Source organism: Alligator mississippiensis, chromosome 3 (assembly GCF_030867095.1).
Source record: "Alligator mississippiensis isolate rAllMis1 chromosome 3, rAllMis1, whole genome shotgun sequence".
NCBI lineage: Eukaryota > Metazoa > Chordata > Crocodylia > Alligatoridae > Alligator > Alligator mississippiensis.
Genome location: NC_081826.1, coordinates 177,058,906 through 177,080,349, shown reverse-complemented (window position 1 = coordinate 177,080,349; position 21,444 = coordinate 177,058,906). Strand labels below are relative to the sequence as shown.

At 46.7% G+C, this 21,444-nt stretch overlaps 1 protein-coding gene across 3 annotated transcripts in view; it reads right to left on the bottom strand.

Moving 5' to 3' along the window:
* The window catches only part of SLC24A2 (solute carrier family 24 member 2), a 182,262-nt gene that overhangs the window by 20,957 nt on the left and 139,861 nt on the right, over window positions 1-21,444 (bottom strand). For all 3 annotated transcript variants that reach the window (XM_019480761.2, XM_019480763.2, XM_019480762.2), the window contains one exon: window positions 2,646-2,780. In XM_019480761.2, coding sequence (XP_019336306.1) covers window positions 2,646-2,780 — 135 coding nt within the window. The remainder of the gene's footprint in view (window positions 1-2,645; window positions 2,781-21,444) is intronic.

Genomic DNA, 21,444 nt, shown 5'->3' with positions numbered 1-21,444 from the left:
AGCCTTTATTGGAATGATTCATTTACTTAACAATAGGCTTACGTTTCTCTTGTCACCTGGTTTGTAATTAATAAAATGGTTATGACATAATTCAGGGGTCGGCAACTTATGGCCAAACTTATTCAGCCTGTGGATCCAGCTGGGGAAGGTCTGACCTGGCCTGGGGCAGCACACAGGACAGGGTGTCATAGAAGATTGGTTGGCACAGAGCTGCACCAGGCTCCTGTCCCCTCCCCAACACTCTTCTCTGCAGCCCTGCATGCACTCACGATTGCAACTCCTGGTGAAGGGGAAGGTGAGCAGGGCCCTACCCTGAGCACTGACTTAGAGAAGGTGCCAGAATGCCCTCCTAGGAGTCTCTGCTCTAGCAGGTGTACCTCAGAGCTGCCAGACCCTGGAAGCCAGGCTGCCCTGCAGTCAGCAATGTATAGAGGCCAGGGGTTGAAACGGTGCCCTTCCCAACTCCCCCCTGCCTTTTTACTATGGGAGGTGCAGCTCCTCACCCAGTAGCATATCTGGTGTGGGAGGTGTGAACAAGGCATCAGAGGCAGCCTGCACTGCAGTGAGCCTGCCCCTCAGCTGCAGCAGCCCAAGCCCATACTGCTCCAGGAGCAGCAGCTGTTACCATAGTGCAAAGAGAGTGGTGTCGGGTAAGATTCTGCATCCTCCTCACCAGCCCTGTAGCAATCTACCTTCTGCCCAGGTTGCTGCAGGAGCTTGCTTCACCTCTGCCTGCACTTATTTTCAAGCAGGTGGCTTCAGCTCTGTGGATGGGGTAGAGATTTATGGCGCTTGGCAAGAGGCTGGGTTGCAAACTCTGATGTGCAGTGGCAAAAGGTTGCCAACTCCTGAGGTAATTTGTGTCTTGTGCACTATAGCTTGTGTTCTCATTATTTTTTCCTTAATTTAATAAAACACAGGAAACAAAAGGACAAACACGGGTTGTAAATTGTCCAGGAACCTCAGAGACAACTGTATGTGCCAACAGATGTTGCTCTTGGGCCACCATAACATTTTTATGGTGGCACAAGTTGCGAGCAAGCAGATGTCTTAGCCCTTTGGTGTGCTCCAAGTGCCCCAAAATACTACCATGTCCAAAGGCAGTCACAGCTTGTGGGGAGGACATCTGTTTGCTTATTGCACAGCATGGGAATTCCCTTGCAGGAAATCCTTGCTGGGGATTGCTATAGGACTCATATCAGGTGGCTGTGCCCCAACTTGGGGTGCACATCTGCAAGCAAGGGAACCTGCATGTGGGACTTGGGGTACGGCATCTGGAGCTAAGCCCTGGGCATGGCAGGGACCCCACCCTGCAGCACAAAGGTTGGCAATGCCTATAGATGCCAATGAGGCAGACGTCCCAGTACAGCTAATCCTGCTCCAAAGAACATGTCTATTTATAGCCTGTAATAATTAAAAAAAAAAATTACACAACTGGCCTGAGTTAATCTGAGAACAGAATTAGCTATTAGCGTTTGATCTACCTCTGTACCCTGTTGCGTGGTGAGCCCCTGCTTTGCAGAGATCTTGTTAGATCTCACAAACTAAGTTGGTTCAGAGAAGTTTAGCTGGGTTAGGCAAGGTAACTGCTGTTATGGAAGAATTCCAAGGATCACCAAGATACAGCAGGCAGTAGTAGTAAGGTTCCAATAGGTGGCAGTCTTCCCTTTGAATCAGTACAGAGCCAATGTCACAGCATGTTTTTAATGGGTGAGGAACTGCCTTGTGTGTGGGACTTCCTTAGTGGTTAAGTGCTGCATAATGGACATTGAGAAATGTAGCCATCAAGACCCAAAGAAAATTATTACAGCCTCTCTCTTTGTGCCGTAAAATATTTATGCATATAAATTCCAACCCAGCTGTTACCTTTCAGATAATTTTTATACTGCTTTAAGGTTAATGATTCTAGTGCTGTATTTTTTCCACAAGAAAAAAAAAATGAAAAACAACTTGGTTGAATCTACTAAAAAAATCTATATTTCTTTTCCTTTGCCTCACTAAATAAGTGAGCTGATTCTTGAAAGCAATACTCATGCATAGCCTGCATCAATCCAAAAGGTACTTTTTTCCCCACACTGTGGGCACATCTATGAGATGCTTAATGTGCATTAGACTAATTCTTCTGCACATTAACACGTCGTGGCAAAATCTGTGCACAGTAAAATTAGTGTACTGCACATTAAGCAACACAAAAAGACTGCGTGCCAGCACTAGTGTGCAGTAGCACTGGTTATTGTGCACTTAGTTAGTACCTCATATTAAACATACCAAACAATGCAGAGTAACAACAGCACATTAATGCATGTGTAGATGCACTCTGTTACTAACAACCTGCTACTTGATGTTGGTCATTTTCTACAGACCCATGTCCCCTGATAGTAGCATTAAGGATTATGAAGTTTAGAATGGTTCAGAAAAAACATGCTATAGAAGCATAAAAACGGAGAAACTGAAGCCTAAGAATATAAGTACTGCCCCATTCTAATGTTTGAAATTTTCTAGCCCATAGACAGATCTGATCTGTTAGCTTATCTGAGTTTACTGCACTGAGTTAAACTACATCAAAACTGTGTCAAGCAGGGGTAACTAATGTCCATTTTGCAAAATATATTAACTTATATAACAGCAGAAGGGTCATTACTTACAGGCTTTCTGACATCTGGTAAGGTAACCCACAGTGGAAAAACAATGGGTAAAAAAATAAGGTATGTGATCTGTTTGCGTGAAGTTTCAGGCCAAGCCAGGCTGAGGGGCTGGTCATCATCATCCTCTTCCAAATCCTAAGAATAGAAATAAAATCCATAAAAATAGAAATAAAAAAAGAACATTGGAAAAATAAGATTAGAAGTCAGATGAACGTCAACGTGCCTCATTCAAAAAGTCCTTAAATAGAGATAGGGTTACTGGGTTTGAATCACCACTGTTAGTGCCTGGAGGCATAAATTGTACCAGCCTGAAAACAAGCATTCTGCCTCTGAGGGAAGGCAGACTGGTTTTACGCCGTCACCCTTCTGGTGACCTCACATAAGGGACAATATTAAACTACACCTGGAGTGTCACATGAACTTTCCTGGCAAAAGCTGCCTAAGGATGCACCTGACTGGTATCTCATCCACCACTGTTAGTCATTCATTTGGGTTGTACTGACTACCTTCAAAACTCTTGGACCAGGTGGGGTGTTTGCTTCTGTTTATGCTACTGCCACATGTCCATAAGTATTTTCCACTCATATTTTCTGCATCTCAGGTTATTCTGGTCACAGCCTGATAGCCCCAGCATGAGCCTTTCCACGTTGTTTTGCTCCGTTACTTGTCAATAACATATCAGATTCTTAACAGCTAAGTAGTAAAAGTTTGGAGAAAAACATTATTCCCGTATCCATGTGATGCATCTTCTTTTCAATAACCTCCTTAAAAGTTTTCTGTACACTGTCCTGCTAGTTGCATTTCTGCCATTTACTCTACCATGGGTAGACTTTAAGGAACTTTTCCTGTGAGATGGGATCTTTATGGGTCGCTGTATATGTGCAGGGATGCTGCTCTGACACGCTGGCATTACATTACATCAGATTAGATTTTATTAAGGCTGCTGGAGTGTGATAATTAGCATACTCCAGCAGCCTCCGCATTTTGTGTAATCAGCATCCCTGTGCTTCAAAATGGCAGCAGGGGTACTTTAACTAAAGCTCATCAGATGAACTTTAGTTAAAGTGTCCCCACCACCATTTTGAAGAGCAGGATGCTGAATACATGAGATGCTGAGGGCACTTTAATTAGAGTTTAATTAGAGTTAAATCTCCCTGTTGCAGAGCACTGAGGTGCCCTACTCCTAAAGAGGAGAAACTGCTAGAGAAATAGCCCTAGCAGTGAATAAGGAGCCCAGCTGTTGGTTGCCAGAGAAACTGGAGTCAGCAAATGACCCACACCTGCCAGCAGTCAGCTAGCTGTAAGGGGCAGGTCCTGGCTAAGCCCAGGAGCTGAGGCCAGGGGAGTTCCCTGCCAGGAGCCAGAAGCTCCCTGAGCAAAGATGCAAGAAGAAGCCTGACCGCAGGTACAGCTCAAGCCGAGTAAAGGATGGCAGCTCTAGGATGTCTGAGCCATGTGGTTTTAGCCGGGTGGCTTTAAGTTATGTTATAGCCTAGGGGCTTGTGTTTTGTTTTGTTGTTACACCAGTGATTTGGGTGAGGCTATCAGGAGATGGAGGAGGCCTCATAGGGGACTCACACTAGTGTGGGGACCCCAGCACCAGTGAGGGCCCAGTATTCGGGGTGTATAGACCCCAGCCCCAGAGAGAAGCAGCTGAGAAGCCCCCAAGAAGGGGGCATTACTGAGAAGCCCCAGGGCGGGTGCGGTGAGCCCCCGAGAAGGGGGCATTGCTGAGAAGCCCCAGGACGGGTGCGGTGAGCCCCGAAGAAGGGGGGCAGCAGTGCGGTGAGCCCCGGAGAAGGGGGGCTTTACAGAGAAGGCCCTGAGAGAGGGCGTGGAAAGAGGGAGACAGAGAGAGACTGAACAACACCTATTCCAGCTGCGAGGCTTGGGGCGTGGTGAAAGGGGTGGTTGGAGCCACGCATAGCCCATAAGGCTAGGGTGCCCGTGAAGCACCAATGGTAGAGCAGAACCCATCAGAGGTCCGGGAAACCACGAGGTCTGAATCAACACTGAGAAGGGACCAAGAGGGCATAAGGCAGCCTCCCAAACTTACTTAAACATCAAAGACGTGGCGGGCGAGAATCAGAGGGTGCCCTTGGGCCAACTTGGCATGGAGGAAGGGGGCCTTAAGGAGATCACGGCCCTCCTGTAGGACCCCGCTGTGATACTTCCCCAAGCCTGGAGCATGTGTAAAGATGCCCTATGGTCTTATACTTTTCACCCCCTTTTCCTATATCCCAGCTCTACTTTCATTCTTCTGTGCAGAGTTTAAGCCATCTTGTGTTGCCAGATTGAGTCAGAAAGTCACAACTTAAACTAATATCACATTTACACCTATTTTCTGGCTTATTCACAAGAGGGACCAAGGGGCTAATTTCATTCTTGATTTAACTCAAAAAGGTGACATCAGTGGGTGCATCCACACATACAAGCACGTGTGCTTGCATCAGCTCAAAAAGAAGTGGTGCAATCTTGAGCTGGGGCTTTTTGCTTCAGCGCATGTGCTTGGACATGCACTTTGTTGTGGAGCAAATTGTGCCACTTGGGGCAAAATAACCCTGCCTGGCTCCTCCCAGATCTTCAGCCAGAGGGAGGTATAGCCCCGGGCCAGCACCTGTGTTGTCCCCAGCAGTATAAAAAGCTGCCTTGTCCTGGCCCCAGCAATACAAAAAGCCACCCTGGCAAGTAGCTCAGAGCTACTAGCTCTCAGGAGCTTCTGCGGCCCAGCCAATTGGTACTGGGGGACACTATCCCTTGTGTCACCTGGATTGCTGAAGCAGCCCTGAGAGTTCCCTGCACCCTCTACCTACTGCAGCAGTCTGGCAGTGGGGGCTGCTGCTTGGCTGTGACCTGCTGTGCACCTGCCAGACTCAGATGGGGACTGCAGAGCCAGTAGAGGCATCTGCCCCTCTGGGCCAGCTGCCAGTGGACTGCGGTTGCAGGGTTGGCCTTTGTGAGGCACTACTGCCATTTGTGCCCCTTGCCCGGCCATCTGGGCAAGGGGTACAAATGTGTTCTGGGTATGGTGTTCTGGGTATGGTGGCTTACTTTAAACTGTCAAAGCATGTCCTCCTGGCCCCATTTGTCCAGGAGGTCAGTCATAGCTAAAAGGGTCCAAGGTGCCAGTTCTGAGCAGGCAGGGTCCTACCACTGGCCTCCTTAGCAGGAATTCTGGTGTTCCCTATTGGAAAACTGAAAAATCCCTGATAAAAAAACCCCCAAAGTCACTGTAAAATACCCACAAATCCATGTCCCTGCACAAGTAAAACAAAAGACCACTATAAAGAGAGAGAGACAGCAATCAGTTGGACAATGTCTTATTGATATAGCTACAGTAGTAAAGCAAGTCTCTTATCATAATAATAAAGTGACCTCTAAATACATGTTTCATAAATTCATTAACACACATTTTGCTGCACTCCCACAAGGAGATGGCCCCCCACACAAGGGCTTCAGCCCCCTACACAAGGGGTCTGCCCCCAAACAAGTGGTACAGCCCCCCCAATGGGGGCCAAATGGTCCCCGCAGGAGCTACCATCCCCCTGCAAGACCCACATGCCCCCCAACTGCTACCCCAACTGTTGCCACTCCTGGCCCCATCCTGCACTAGTTGCTGCAGCCCCCCAATGGCTTCCCCACCCAATCCCACCCCCCAACTTGCACCCCCAGCCCCCCATGGCTAACCCCACCACCCCAGGCACCATCATAAAACCCAGAAAAAACCCCAAAAAGAAATGGGGAAAAAAAGCCTCTGCTTACCTTTGAAGCAGCGGTGGGGGGGCTCCAGGGCCTCCTGGCAGAGCCTCCCAGGCAGCACAGGACAGCGGGGAAGCAGCAAAGCCCAGGCTGGGGCTGCTGGGGCTGTCAGTCTGCCCCACACTGTGGAGGCAGGGCCCCAGTCAGCCAGAGCTGCTGATAAGTACCAGGGTATTTTTTTGTTTTGTTTTTTTAAGCTATAGCGTGGGAGGGGCAGGGATGGGGGCGCTGGCAGGGGGAGAGGTGAGCCCCAGCAGGGGTCAGGGGCCTCAGGGGGCTGGCAGGGGAGGGGCCGGCCCCAGCAGGGGTTGGAGGCCTCAGGGAGGCTGGCGGGGGGAGGGGCCATCCCCAGCAGGGGTCGGGGATCCTCCCCATGGTCCCCTCCCCCCTCCTCCAGCCCCCCAACACCTTACTCACCGGCACTGGAGCCCTGGTGCTGAAACATGCAGCCTGGCCGGCCGCATGTTTCAGCACCAGGACGAAGGCCAACCATAGAGATGCTCTGGCTGCCATGGAGGTCCCAGCCTCCGGTTGCCTCAGGGCATGATCTGGGACAATGCCCTCTGCTTTTTTAAACAGGTTTTTTTTCGATGGCAAAAGGAGTTTGAGGCAGGGCAAGAGGCACATGCGCACTCATGTGGACACACCCAGTGAGTTTAAGCTAGAATACAACCAATACCACTGTGTAGGCCAACACAAAACTTGGCCCAAACAGTTCTATGACATAAAGGTTCTGATTTCCAAACACTGTAAAGTCAGTGGAAAGACTCACTCTGAGGTCAACTGAACTTGAATTTGGCCTTGAAAGTAGTATTTGGTTTAAACTTTTTTTCTACCTTTTGAAGTTATTTGTTTACTTAAAAAAAGATATTTGGACTTGACACCTCAAATATTACTGAAAGTGACATATTCTTCTTCCAGTAAGGTTATCCAGTGTGGTGAAATATCATCCATAGTTTCCTTAGAGTTATTCTCCTGCATTAACAATACTTAGTTCAAGTCTTTAATAGTTCTGTAACACACTGACATCAGTAACTGCTTGGTTTGGCTAGTTAATTTCACAGGTCTGTAAGTTTTGGGGCTTGTTAACAGTTCTGCTTCAAAATCTTGTCTTAATTAGGCAAATGTTTAGTGAGATCAGAAATATTATTCTTTGATTACTGTAAATGGAGGTATGATTCTTGTTTGTAAAGTGATCATTTAAAATGTACTAATCAACATTTAGGATCACAAAGCGTGATTTTTCAACTCAGTTTTGTAAATTTTGCATCTCAGTCACCACACTGACATCAATAAGGTTACTCCAGGTTTACACTGACAAAAGCCCATATTTTCCCTTTGATACATTCACAGGTTGTAGCTATCTTTGGCAATTATATGCTCATGTTAAAAATCATAGTCTGTTAATCTCTAAATTCTTAGAAACTCAACTGTGACGTGTGATTATAAAAATTGAAGAGTTCACAGGTACAGAAAATTACAGGATTTCAGAAAGACAGATATGGACAGAAGTGGTCACAATTTCTTCACAGAAGCCTAAGCCTCTGAAGAGTTTAAGAGACAGCAGCTTCCCTGTATTTTTCAGCACATTACTAAAGCAGGCAGATGCAGAATGCCTTATTTCCATAACCTACAGGAGCAGGGCCTCTTTAATAGACTTGTGCAAGTGCAGGGGTTTTTGACACTTCTTCCTTACAACCAAATCTGTTTTCTTTCTCTCTTCCAGGTTTTAGCGGAAGGTGCTGGGGTGGATGAATCAGACAAAGATGGGTGCCTAGGTTTTAAATAATGATGACTAAGGTAAAATTTGAACACAAAAGATGCAATTGAAAGGTTGCCTAGGTATCTGAGTGGCCTGCATATATTGCAAATAGCAGACTCAGCATAAATAAACCTCTATAAACAACAGTTTCAAAACCAGCATTGAATGACTAAACCATCATTCTAAGAGATTAGCTGTGATTACCAGCCCTCTATGATCATAATGATAACTATACATATATCTCCATTTCTCTGGTTACACATTTGCAGAACTTGCAGATATTAATATACAATTCACAAAGGCTACAACCTGTATCCCCAATTTACAGTGTAGCAATGTTGGTTGGCAGGCAAAAGAAATCAGAACTCTTGGTGGAGGTGATATCTTTTATTAGACCATTTATCACTGTAAATTCTGACATTAGGCCTAATTGTGATCTCATACCTGAGGAAATCAGGATTAGCTGTACTGACTCCCTATGCACCCTATGTACTCTATGTTAATGAGCTCAGGTGAATTGTTTGCTTTCATGGGCATTAAAAAATGACAAACTATGAAGCTTCTGAGTTCACCACATACTCTACAGCAACACAGAAAGGAGGCTAATTGAAGTCACTAATCTGGACCCAGCAATATGGATGTAACCCAAGCGGTACTCCAAGAGGTACCCCCTCTCCAATTGAAGATATCAGAGCAGGTGCACAAGCACTGTGGGAGGTGTAGGGACTCTCCTCCCCATATAGAGGACAGACCATCAATGGGGCCTTAACCATATACCTTTTAATGAGAGAACAATACTGGGAACATAATAGGCATAAGCCAGGGGGTATAGGGGACACTATAATGTCCTGAGGAGGCAGGATTCAACAAAGGTTAGACGCTTATAATCATTGACAAAAGACAGAGTTAACAAAATATAAAATGAACTGCAGAACAAACAATACTGGTTGGTGAAATATAAAAGGCACAAAATACAAAAATGTGAAATGACGAGGAATATAGGGCCTAGGTACCTGGAGAAGGGGAAAGAGGGAAAACACAATGACCCCTTTCCACTGCAGCAAGAATTTCTCTCTGTTACTTCACTTACCCCAAGTCACCCCAACTAGGACTTGAACTCAGATCACCTACATGGCAGGCAGACACTACCACACAGCCACCAGTCTTTATCCTATGCTAAGCTGCTAGGGGTCTTGATCTCTCCAGAGCACGGCCTCATGTCGAGCTGCCTGGCCTCTTGCTGGAGGAGCTGGAGGCAGAGCTGGGAACCTCTCAAGTCAATGCTCAGATCATTGCTGGAGCTGGGGAGCCTCTCCTGCTGGCCACAGCCTCCCATAGGCGATCCTGGAGCCCAGTGGGGAGCCTCTCCTACCAGCCACATGCCACGCTGCTGAGGATCCAACTGCTGCCTTCAGGTCCCACTCCTTCGGGTGCTTCTGGGGCAACTGCTTCCACCCTGCTGGCCCAGCTCTTGACAACTCTTTGAAGCTTCTTCCTTGTGGTCCCTCACTGGTCCTCCCAAGTCAGCCACACTGCCCCTTTTATCCCCCTCCAGGTGACCCAAGTGGCCAATCAGGGGACACGGAGGGTGAGTCTCTGGGGCCCGATTGGTGAGGAAAGGGAATCCCAAGTCCTCCAATCATCTTTTGCCTTTTCAAAACCCCTGGGCTAAGTCACTGCCAGCTAGCCCGTCACATGGAGAATAAGTGATATGCATAGAATTGAAAAAACAAAAACATCCATTGTCCACACATACTGGAAAAATACTGGGTTGAAGTTTTGCACTTGTAGGGAGCAGATTAGAAAGGCTAAGGCCAGTGGTGATGCATAGGTGATGCACAGGGGTGCATGTGCACTCCCTTAGAGTGCTGGTGCACCCTGGTTAAGTGACAGGAAGGGGAGGCAGGTGGGAGCACTGGTGACCCCCTTGTGAGTGCCATCTGGGGAGTGGGGGCACCAAGAGAAGTGTCACTGGCACTTCCAGGAGCGTCTGGAAACTGCATTTTGATTCAGGTATAGAAAAATATGAAAAAAGAAACAAAATACCTACTCAGTAGCACTGATGGCTGAGTGTTTATTATTTGCTCACAATAAAGTGATCGCATCACATAATAAATATCTCGAATTTAATATACCACATTTTGTAGCTGATTTCATTGGCCAAATTGACGTAAGGGTTTGGATTATACATTGTCCTATTTTTTGCATGCCTACTTCCCATTGATTCCTGGTACAGATCATCAGCACAGGATTAGCAATAGGTCTCATATGGAAAGTGAAACTGGAGAGCAGTGCCATTTATGGGTAGTTTGATCATGCTGAAGTACAGATGTTGTGTAAAAGTATAAACATTAGTGACCTTTTTTCTAGCATTGCAAAAAAAAAAAACCTTATTCATTTCCGGACCTGAATATCCTGTCCCTTCAATCTTAATATGAAAGTAGGATGACCTCAAGATGTCACGTGTCAAATTTAAATCTAATTGTTCAATATTAAGACTGAAATTATTCTTTGTAATGAAAAATCTGTGATTATTTTATGCCATCATGTAGGCAAAGAGGAAGTGTGACCCAGTGGTTAGGGTACTGTATTGGGTATTGAGAGACCTGGAACCTAGTTCCTGCCCCACTACAGGCTTCCTGGGTGACTTTGGGCAGGTGACTAATCCATCCACTGCCTTAGTTCTTCATCACAAAATGCAGGGTAATTGCACTGCTTTTCCTCTCAGAAGTGCTGTGAGGAAAATATATTCAAGATTATGAGGTGCTAGACCAGGGGTTGACAACCCCCAGCACGTGTGCCGAGCATGGCACTTAAAGCCGTTTTGCTCAGCACACCACAGCCAGCCTCGGCTCTGGGTAGCTGCTGCCAGCAATGGAGCCTGGGCTGCTCCCAGGAGGGCTTGCTTGCAGTGTCCCAGCTGCCTGCTGGGAGCAGCCTGGGCTCCCGGCTGACAACAGCTACCGAGAGCCAGGCTGGCTGCAGCTTGGAGGCTCCAAACACCTGTTACAGGCTCCAGCATCAGCTCTGTACTGGTACATGCAGGCACGCCTCAGAGTGGGCGGCAGGGGAGGGGTCTGTGGCAACACAGCCCCAGTCTCTCCCCCGCTCCCAGCATAGAGGTGATGGCAGGGTTCGGGGGCCTGGCACAGCTGTTTGTAGCCAGCCCAGGCTCTGGTCCATGGCAGCAAGCAGCGGGCAAGCTGCAAACAGCTGCACCGGGCTCCACAGCTCTGGCATCAGCTCCATGCTAGCACCAACTGCGCATACACCTCAGGGCAGACAGCAGGGCAGCACAGCCCACCTTGAGGTGCCCGTGCAGTCGCCGCCAGCACAGAGCTGATGCCGGAGCTGTGGAGCCCGGTGCAGCTGTTTGCAGCTTGCCTGCTGCTTGCTACAGCTGCCCAGAGCCCGGACTGGCTATAAACAGCTGCACCGGGTTCCAGAACCCTGCCATCACCTCTGTGCTGGGAGCGAGGGAGAGACTGGGGCTGCACTGCCTCAGGCCCCTCCCACTGCCAGCTCTGAGGGACGCCTGCATGTGCTGGTACGGAGCTGGTGCCAGAGCCTGGAGCCTGGCACATCTGTTTATAGTCTCCCAGCTGCAGCTGGCCCCAGCTCTGGGTAGCTGCTGCCAGCTGGGAGCCCGGGCTGCTCCCAGCAGGGAGCTGGGATGCTGCAAGCCCTGCTGGGAGCAGCCCGGGCTCCAGCAGCTACCCAGAGCCAGGGTAGCTGCTGACAGCCACAGAGCCTGTGCTGGGGGGCAGGGGCTTTGGGTGTGGGGCAAGGGGCACAAGCAGGGCATCCTGCCATGTACCGCTTGCCCTCATTTTGTTTTTCTGGCATGCCAGCACTCTGGCAGCTTCCAAGGTAGGCATTGTGGTGTTTTTTGGCACACTGACCAAAAAATATTGCCTAGAAGAGCAACCTTTCTACCAACAACTCCTGTCTTCTTAGGATATATTCTCATTACCTGGATAGCACACATTAATGCTAACAGCCTATGTTACTTCTCCTCATATTGTGAAATACAGAAAGCAGGCCAAATCCCTTTGGATTAGATTTTATGGTAATAAATAATGAATGCTCATCATTGCAGTCTGTACTTTTCTTGGACATTTTCTGCAAGTACACAGAGTCCTGAGTAACTAGAATGTCCTGAACTTGTAAACATTTATTCTGCACAAAAGTATGTTGTGGACTTTATTGGTGGGCATGGAAGATGTTTCCAGAGTCTAGTGCTAATAAATTACACTCAGCAGATGCAAATTTAATTTATCAGCTACAGATGCACGGAAGCGCAGTTTATAAGTAAGCTGGGTCTTGATACCTGTTTTCCACTGTCCTATTTTTCAAATAAATGAAAAAAGTAATAAACCAGAAGAGATGTGGGAGAGATTTCTAAATGGCCTTTGGGGGTGGGTGGGAAGGAACTTTTTTTTTTTTTTTTTAATTTTACACAGCAGTGCAACTATTGATGAATGGCAGACAAAGTTTTTTCGGTAAATCTGATATCTTTTATTAGACCAACTAAATAGCTGGAAAAAAATGTTCTTAGCAAGCTTTCATGTTTGAAAACCCTTCGTTAGACTGAGGAAGCATCTGCAGTTGTTATATGCTCTTCCATTCCATCCAGGAAGAGCACACACCAACTGCAGATGCTTCCTCAGCCTGATGAAGGGTTTTCAAACCTGAAAGCTTGCTAAGAACATTTTTTCTAAGTATTTAGTTGGTTTAATAAAAGATATCAGATTTACCCAAAGAATCTTGTCTGCCTATGTCCTTAGACAGCTACAACCTACACCCCTGTAACTATTGATGAATTACACTGAGATAAGTTGACAAGAGTCCCTTACAATTCTTTTAAAGCTTAACATGGTTGTTCAACACCAAGGAGAAGATCTTTAAGCATCAGAAAGGTATTCTTAATCACCAAAAGAATACCAGGCTCTTTGGCACATATTATTGCCCTTCAACTAAGTCTGTTTTCACCTCCCCTATCCCTTTCTCTCCAAAACAGAAACACCTAAAATCATCCAGTAAATGCACCCAGTATCTGAGAACAACTCTGTTTAGATACTAGTTTGATGGAAAGTGCTGTGCATTCCTCAGTAGGAATGTCTCAGACAGAGAGTTTGTCCTGAAATGCACAAACTATGTGCTGTTCTTTCATGAAGAAAAAACTTAATCCACTTTAACATGGTTGCTCAAATAAGCTGTTTAGCAAGCACATTGAAAACAATGAAGGCTTAGCAGTGTTTTCTTATTGCATCCAAGGTGCATTTTCTTTTCATGAAAAGTTGTCTTTGACATGGTTGGCATATACAAGTTTTCCAATTAGGTTTCCATGGAAACTGGTGATAGGGTGTGTATGTGTGGGAGGTGAGAGGAGAAGGTGTTAAGTTGAACAGGGATGTTATTTTTAGGTAAGCCACAAGTGACAATGATTATGGGTGAACCTGCTTAATCAAATGCTTCTTAAGAACGGGAGGTGGGGGAAACTACCTTTCAGAAGGATCATTTCTTTGCATGGCTACCTATAAAATATTTAATGAGATACCATCAATGTCCTTCAAGGTTTCTTTTAAATTTTGTCAAACATGCTCAGTATCAAGCTATAAATATGCAGTATGCATTACATAACAGCATTTTTTCCTCCTGTTAAAGGTCAAAAGGAAAATTACAATATATAGAAAACTACACAGGAGGATGGAATGCACTGCAAGAGGGAAGATGGGCCAGGACAATAAAGAAATATACTACAGATAGAACTGGAGGGAAAAATAACCCCAGAGGATTTTGTTTGATGGCTCTCTCCTGAGAAAGCTCATCCAATACCTATTACCATCAGAGAGAATCTTTCCTTTGACTTCTGGAGGGGACCCAAGAAGAATATAGTTGCCTTGGATTGGAGTTGGGTCTATAGGGGACATTTTCTGGGAGGACCCTTAAGACATCTGTAAACAGTGACAAAAGTAAACAGAGCTCTGAGCTTCTCGTCTGAGGATTAGAGTGTTGGGCCATCAAGAGGGACAACAGAATTTAGATCCTCTGCCAGATGAGAGTGGTGTTAGGAGGTAGAAAGCCACTAATATTTTTGGGGGAAAAAAAGGAAGGGACAGGTACCCTAGAAAGAGAACGGAAAGATTAATGAGAAAGAAGAAGACAAACTAAAGTCCATCCAGGTGCACAAAGTCTTGTATAAGTAAGTCATGGGCCTTGTGTGTTTGTACTCTGCCTAGAGATTAATTTCAGTTAGACAGAATAACACAGTGAAACCAAGGAAGGAAGGGAGGAGAAATCAGACCCATGGAAAAACAACCTGTATCCAGAAAAAGAAAAAGTGAGAAAACAAAAACAAGCCCGAAAAACCTATAAAGAAGGGGAGGAGAAGGAAGAAGCAACACAGGGGAGTGAGGGTGATTTTCTTTTCTTAAAATAAAGCTTAAATTATTTCACAAGCTTACAAAGTTAAAAAATAGTTAAAAATAAAGACAGAGGACTTTGATAATCACAGTTACAAACAAAAGCAGTTGTTTGAAAATAGGAAAGAATTTAGGGCCTGCCAACAGTTTTAAACAGGGTTTTAAACTAAGCTCACCGGGGGATGGGCAGACAACCACCAGTGCAAGCCTACCTAGCAACAACTGCAGAATCAGTAAGTCATACAGCACAAGGCACACTCCAATTCACTCCTACCCCAGCCGAGGGATGGGACTCTTCTAGCAGTGCGGGGAAGCCCAGGACCTCCAATGGCAGGCTTACCTGCCTGTATACAAATGCTAGGAGCCTGGGGAACAAACAGGAGGACCTGGCCCTCCTGCTAAATAAAAATCAATATAATCTTATAGTAATAACAGAAACTTAGTGCGACTCCACCTATAGAACCACAGGTATAGATGGCTTGTACAGGAGGGATCATCTTGCTAGAAAGGGCGGGGGTGTAGCTCTCTATGTGAAGGAGCAGTAAACTTCCCTACAAATGGAGTTTGGCATCTTGAGACCCTTTTGGTCAGATTACCGGGGGGGGGGGAGGGGGACGTGGTGAAGGAGATATATTGGTAGGAGTCTACTATAGACCTCCTAATCAAGAGGAAGATCTTGACCACACATTTGCAAGGGAACTGGCAGAGACTGCACACTCGGTGCACGGTTGTCACAGGTGACTTTAACTACCCTGACATCTCATGGGAGGACGACTCTGCCAAACCCGATTGGTCGCATAGCTTTTTCACCTACATTGATGAACTCTATGGGCGAACAAGAGGTAAGGCACTCCTGGATCTGGTATTGGCCAAAGGGGATGATCTAGTGCAGGGGTGAGCAAAATGCGGCCCATGGGCCGGATGCAGCCTGCCAGGCCATTCTATCCGGCCTGCAGGGCCCCTAAAAAAATTAGTAAATTAATATTTATCTGCCCCTGACTGCCTGTCATGCGGCCCTTGATGGCTTGCCAAAACTCAGTAAGCAGCCCTCCGCTCAAAATAATTGCCTGCCCCTGATCTAGTGAGTGACCTGAGAATTGAAGGGAAGCTTGGAGACAGTGATCATGAACTGATCACTTTCTCTATCCATCACAAAACTGACAAATCAGTCAGCAATGCAGAAATCCTTGATTTTAGGAAAGCTGACTTTCATAAGCTCAGGAGGCTGGTTGCCGAGGCCCTGAGAAACCAGGATCTAAACAGAGAGGGGAGTCCACAAGGAGTGGTTGCTCCTTAAGGTACTCAGCACTGGCCTGCACCTATAGGGAGCAAACTAGGAAGAAGCCAAAGCCAAAACCAAACTTATATTGGCTACAGGAATCAAGGGCAACAAAAAGTCCTTTTTCAGATATGTGGGTAGTCAGAAGAAAAACAAATGCAACATTTGCTAAACCAAACAAGGCAGCTGACAACTGACACCCAAGAAAAAAACAAATCTCCTTAATGATTACTTTGCATTGGTCTTCCACCAGCCCAAGGGTATCACCCTGCCAAGCAAGAAGCAGGATTGCCAGGGTATGGGAGAACACACACCCATCATTGGGGAAGATCTCATGAGGGGACACTTTGAGAGGCTGGACATTCACAAATCAGCTGACCTGGATGGAATGCACTCAAGAGTGCTAAAAGAACTGTCTGACATCATAGCTCGGCTAACGGTGAGGATATTTGAGGACTCATGGCACTTGGGTGAGCTTCCTGAGGATTGGAACAGGGCCAGTGTGGTGCCCATCTTCAAGCAAGCGAGGAAGAAAGATCCAGGAAACTACAGGCCAATCAGTTTGACCTAAATCTCTGGAAAGATATTAGAAAAAAATTCAAAGAAACCACTAACAACAGGCTAATGGAATGCAATATTCTGAAAGATAGCCAACATGGCTTTGTTGCGGGTTGGTCCTGCCTGACCAACCTCATTTCCTTCTATGACCAGGTAACGCATCATGTGGACAAAGAAGAGGTTGATACAATGTATTTGGACTTCAAAAAAGCCTTTGACTTGGTCTCCCATGAAGTCATTATGGTTAAACTGGGGAACGCCAGCCATGACAGCCTTACAGTCCGATGGCTCAAGAACTGGCCCTGTGGTCAGACCCAGAGATTGATAGTAAATGGAACCATGTCAACATGGCGGGTGGTGACCAGTGGTATCCCCCAGGGTTCCGTACTTGGAACAGTAGTACTCTTTACCATATTTACAAACAATCTGAGTTCAGATATTAGACACAGACTAGCTAAATTTGCTGATGACACCAAACTATGGGGAAACGTGGTCACACTAGTGGACAGGCGGGCAATTCAAGCCGACCTGGACAGGCTCACAAAGTGAGAGGATCAAAACCTGATGGCATTCAACACTGAGAAATGAAAGGTGCTCCACCTCAGGAAAAAGAATCCACATCATACCTATAGGCTCGGCAGTGCTACGCTCGCTAGCACCATGACCAAAAGAGACTTGGGGATCAGGATTGACCAGAAGATGAACATGAGCCACCAATGTGATGCCACAGCTGGCAAAGCAAACAAAAGCCTGGTGGCTCTATCAATGCATCTCAAGCAAGAACCAGGATGTTATCCTCCTGCTGTATTTGGCCTTGATGAGGAGTGCTGGAGTACTGCATTCAGTTCTGGGCTCCACACTTTAGGAAGGATGAGGAGAAGCTTGAGAGAGTCCAGAGGAGAGCCACAGGCATGATCAGAGAACAAGAGAACAAGTCTTATGAGGAAAGGCTGAGAGGCATGGGACTCTTCAGCCTGGAAAAGCAAAGGCTCTGGTGGGACTTGGTGGCAGCCTAAGTATAAGGAATGTACACCAAGAATTGGGAGAACATCTGTTCAGCAGGGCACCACAAGGGAAGACAAGGTCTAACAGTCACAGACTCCATGAAGACCATTTTAGGCTTGACATAAGAGAAAACTTCTTTACCATCCAAGTCCCCAGAATCTGGAATAGACCACCCCCCCCCCCAGAAATGGTGCAAGCACCTACTCTAGATATCTTTAAGACACACTTGGATGCCTATCTTGCTGGGATCATTTGACCCCAGAAGACTTCCCGCCCCTGGGGCGGGGGACTGGACCCAATGATCTTGCAAGGTCTCTTCCAGCCCCAATGTCTATGAAATCTATTTGCACACATTGTCCCAGGCCTATAGTAGAGACAAATACTAATATTTTGATTTTGGATGCACCCAACTTCTGGCAAGTTTATAGAAAATGCAGAATGTCATAATGATATGATGTTTGCAACATAGAGACTTTAGATAGAGCTAACATAGTATGGACCAGTGAAAGGTAAAATTGCCAGAAACCTGATAATGTATAGTCTCAAAGTGGGTAATACAGAAAGGAGATATGGAATCATACACACAATATAGAGAAGAATTAATTTTCATAAATGAATTATGAATTAAGATTCATAATCCAAGCATACAGACCTCAACCAGATGTCATTTAATACAGAGAAACATAAAGTGCTCCATCTGAGGAAAAATAAACCACAACACACTTACAGGCTTGGCAGTGCTATGCTTGTTAGCACCACATCTGAACAAGACCTGGGTGTCATGACAGACAACAAAATGAACATGAGCCACCAATGAGGTGCCATAGCTGGCAGAGCTAATCAAACACTGGCATGCATCCACCGAGGCATCTTGAGCAAGGCTAGGGATGTCATTCTTTCTCTCTACTTGGCCCTGGTTAGACCGCAGCTGGAGTTCTGTATCCAGTTTTGGGTGCTGCACTTCAGGAAGGATGTGGAGAAGCTCAAGAGAGTCCAAAGGAGGGCCATGATTAGAGGCCTAGAGACCAGGTCATAAGGAGAGACTTCAGTAGGGCTGTGCGAAATTTCGCCGCCAGTTTTGTTTTGACACTGTTTTGACTCATTTTGAGATCAAAACAGCAAAATCAAAATGAAACAGATACAGCTGAAACATCCTTGAAACAAAATGAGGCGAGTTGAAACGTTTTGTCATTTCGACGCTGTTTTGCCCATAGGCTATATAGGGGAAGGCTGAAACAGCCTATAACTTTGTCATTTCTGGCCTAATTTGGATGAAACTTGCAGGAATGGTAGGTCCTTCTGAGGTCATTACGCCTGTCAATCTTCAAGGAGATGGATGCAGCGGGTTTCGGGAAACTGCATCCCAAAGTCTTGAAAGTAAAACTCATGTCACATGTATGTGTTAAGGCACAGTGGGATCAAAACTGTAGGTATGATATGCCGTGCTGAGGCCACAAAGCTTGCTAAGTTTCATGGAGGTAGGTGCAGGGGCTTGGGGGTACTGTACCTCAAGCTGCAGACAAGCAGAACTCGTGACATGGGTGACATTGTGTGTGTTAAGGCGCAGCAGGACGAAAGCTACAGGCCTGCTAGCCCCTGCTGAGGCCATGAAGCCTGTCAGCTTTCAAGAAGATAGGTGCAGGGGTTCTGGGGCCCTGCACCTCTAGCTGCTGACAGGCAAAACTCATGTCATGTACACTTGTAGGACTGTCTGTCTTGGGGCAGAGGGGGAAACTGCTCATTCCCAGCCCTGATGCCAGGGGGCACTATCTGTGGCTCTGACCTCCCCTACGCCACAGCTCATGCCTCGTAGATGGCATCACAGTTCTTAGCATCACCAGCCCCACACTGGGCCCCATAATCCTTCAGTCTGCACCGCAACTGGATCCCTCCAATCAGGCAGCCTACTCCACCCTCATTCTGGGCTGCCTAGCTCCCTGCACTCTTTGCCCTCTAGGGCGTGGCCCCCCTGGGACCTTTGGCCACACAAACCCTGGCCTCACCTCCAAAGCCAGTCAGAACCCCAGGCCCTCAGCTCTGGGTGTCCCTCAAGGTGGGCCCCTGGCCCTTTTGACCCTTCTGGTCCGGGCCCCAGCACTGACCAGTTGAGGGTGCCTCAAGTCAGGCTTCTTGAGCATCTATCCCACTCTCTCACATGGGTCTACCTAGCCATCCCCATAAGCTCTTACCCTTACCTCCTAGCTGTTCCTGCTGCAGCTCAGCTAAGTGATGTTTCTGCCTGGGCTGGCACCAGCAGACTGCAGCCTTTATATACTGGGTTCTCAAAATGGCTGTTGCCATCAGGCACTTGCTGACCCAGCCCTTAAAGTGGCAGGCACCAACAGTGCCCTGCCACAAGGTACCTGTGGGATTTGTAGTGCACAGCTGCAGCCAGCACTAAGTAAGCAGCAGGACAGCTCCATACTTGGGGAAAGATGAATTTAACCCCCCTCCCTGGACCCAGCCCCTAGCTGGGGTTTGCCTGGGGGGAAGGGCAGCAGTGAACCAGCCAGTGAGGCCAGTGAGCCAGCTCTCACTTCTCTGGCTAGGGAGCAGAGGGGTGGGGCCAGCCCTGCTCTCTGGAGCAGACAGCATAGCCCAGGCCAGCCCAGGACTGCAAAATGTTGGGATGCTGCGTGACTCTGATTTAACTTAAGCCAGGAACAGGTCAGGGACAGAAGTTTTATAAACTGGGTTGACCTAAATCAGTTAAGTCTGATACTGCATTCAACCAGGTTTATCTTAAACCAGTTTCAGCCATCTAAACCAGTTTCTTATCACTGAAACCAGTTTGTGTAATCTGTCCCTCGCCTGGCTGGTGCCAGGCTATTTGGCATGATATATACAGCCTCTTGTCATAAAAGGCTCAAAACTCAAGAGAAATTGCAGGTCAGAAATGAACTGCAATAGCTTAACTATGGGAGTAAAGCTGCTGCACAAGGCCTATGTGGCATACTGCCAAGGATGTTCATCACTTAGTTTCCCTTAGAAGTCTGCAGGGAGTACAACATGCTGTCAGACAGTGTACTTCATAAGGTAGTGCTCCTAGTGTTAAATCCTGTAAAAGTTTAGGGTTTCCTTGATGTTTGGAGCCGAGATAGGAAAGGAGTGAAGAATGAGTATTGGTTATTTTCAAACTCCTAATTCTAATCTTCACTGCTACGAAAGGCCATGTGAACATGATTCTGATGTAAATCAGAAGTAATCCTATTAAAGTCAATAAAGTTAATGGGCAGAGTGGGAGGAGACTTGAGCTCACTGAGGTCATCCATCTCTACTTTGCTTCCTCTCTAATACCACCTATCAGAAACATTTGTAAAAGTAGGCAGTGGGAAAACATGAATATCAAATTTGAATTGTCTGTGCTTTATCTAACAGTGCATATGGACTGAATCCTTCTCCCAGTGAAGTGAGTAGGAGTTTTGCCTTTGATATCAATGAGAACAGAATCAGACCCTTTGTGGCGGCCAGTTGCTTTTCTTTGTCCTTAAACTGCACATTTACTTTTGCAAGTCCAGCTCCTGCTCTCTTTGGGTATGTACAGATGTGTGCTACACCCAGACTATGATCATGCAATTTACTTTAAGCTGCATGGTTGTAGATTAGGAGCAGCATGTGCAGACATTTGCCTGTGCTGGGAGCTATGCCAGGAAGTCAATATTAAGTAACATGGAGTAGGAAAAACTGGGAGGGGCTAGAGGGTCTGGAGGGGGCATTGACATGTTTGAGGGGGTTGGCAGAGCTAAAAGCGAGGTAATGAGGGGGTAGTTGGTGGGCTAAAAATGGTTCAGGTTGGGGGGAGAGGGGGCATACAAAGAGCATAGCCCTGAGACTACAATGAGTGGCTAGGCTTTCCCAGGACTGTGCTCTGAATGTGTGAATGCTAGCCCATTTCTGATCTAAATTAGTTCACCTCTTCAGGTGAACTAATTTAGATTGGACCCACAGTTTTTTACTGATTTAACCTTCCCACATGTCTGCACATTCAGGGATTTAGGTCAATCTAAATGT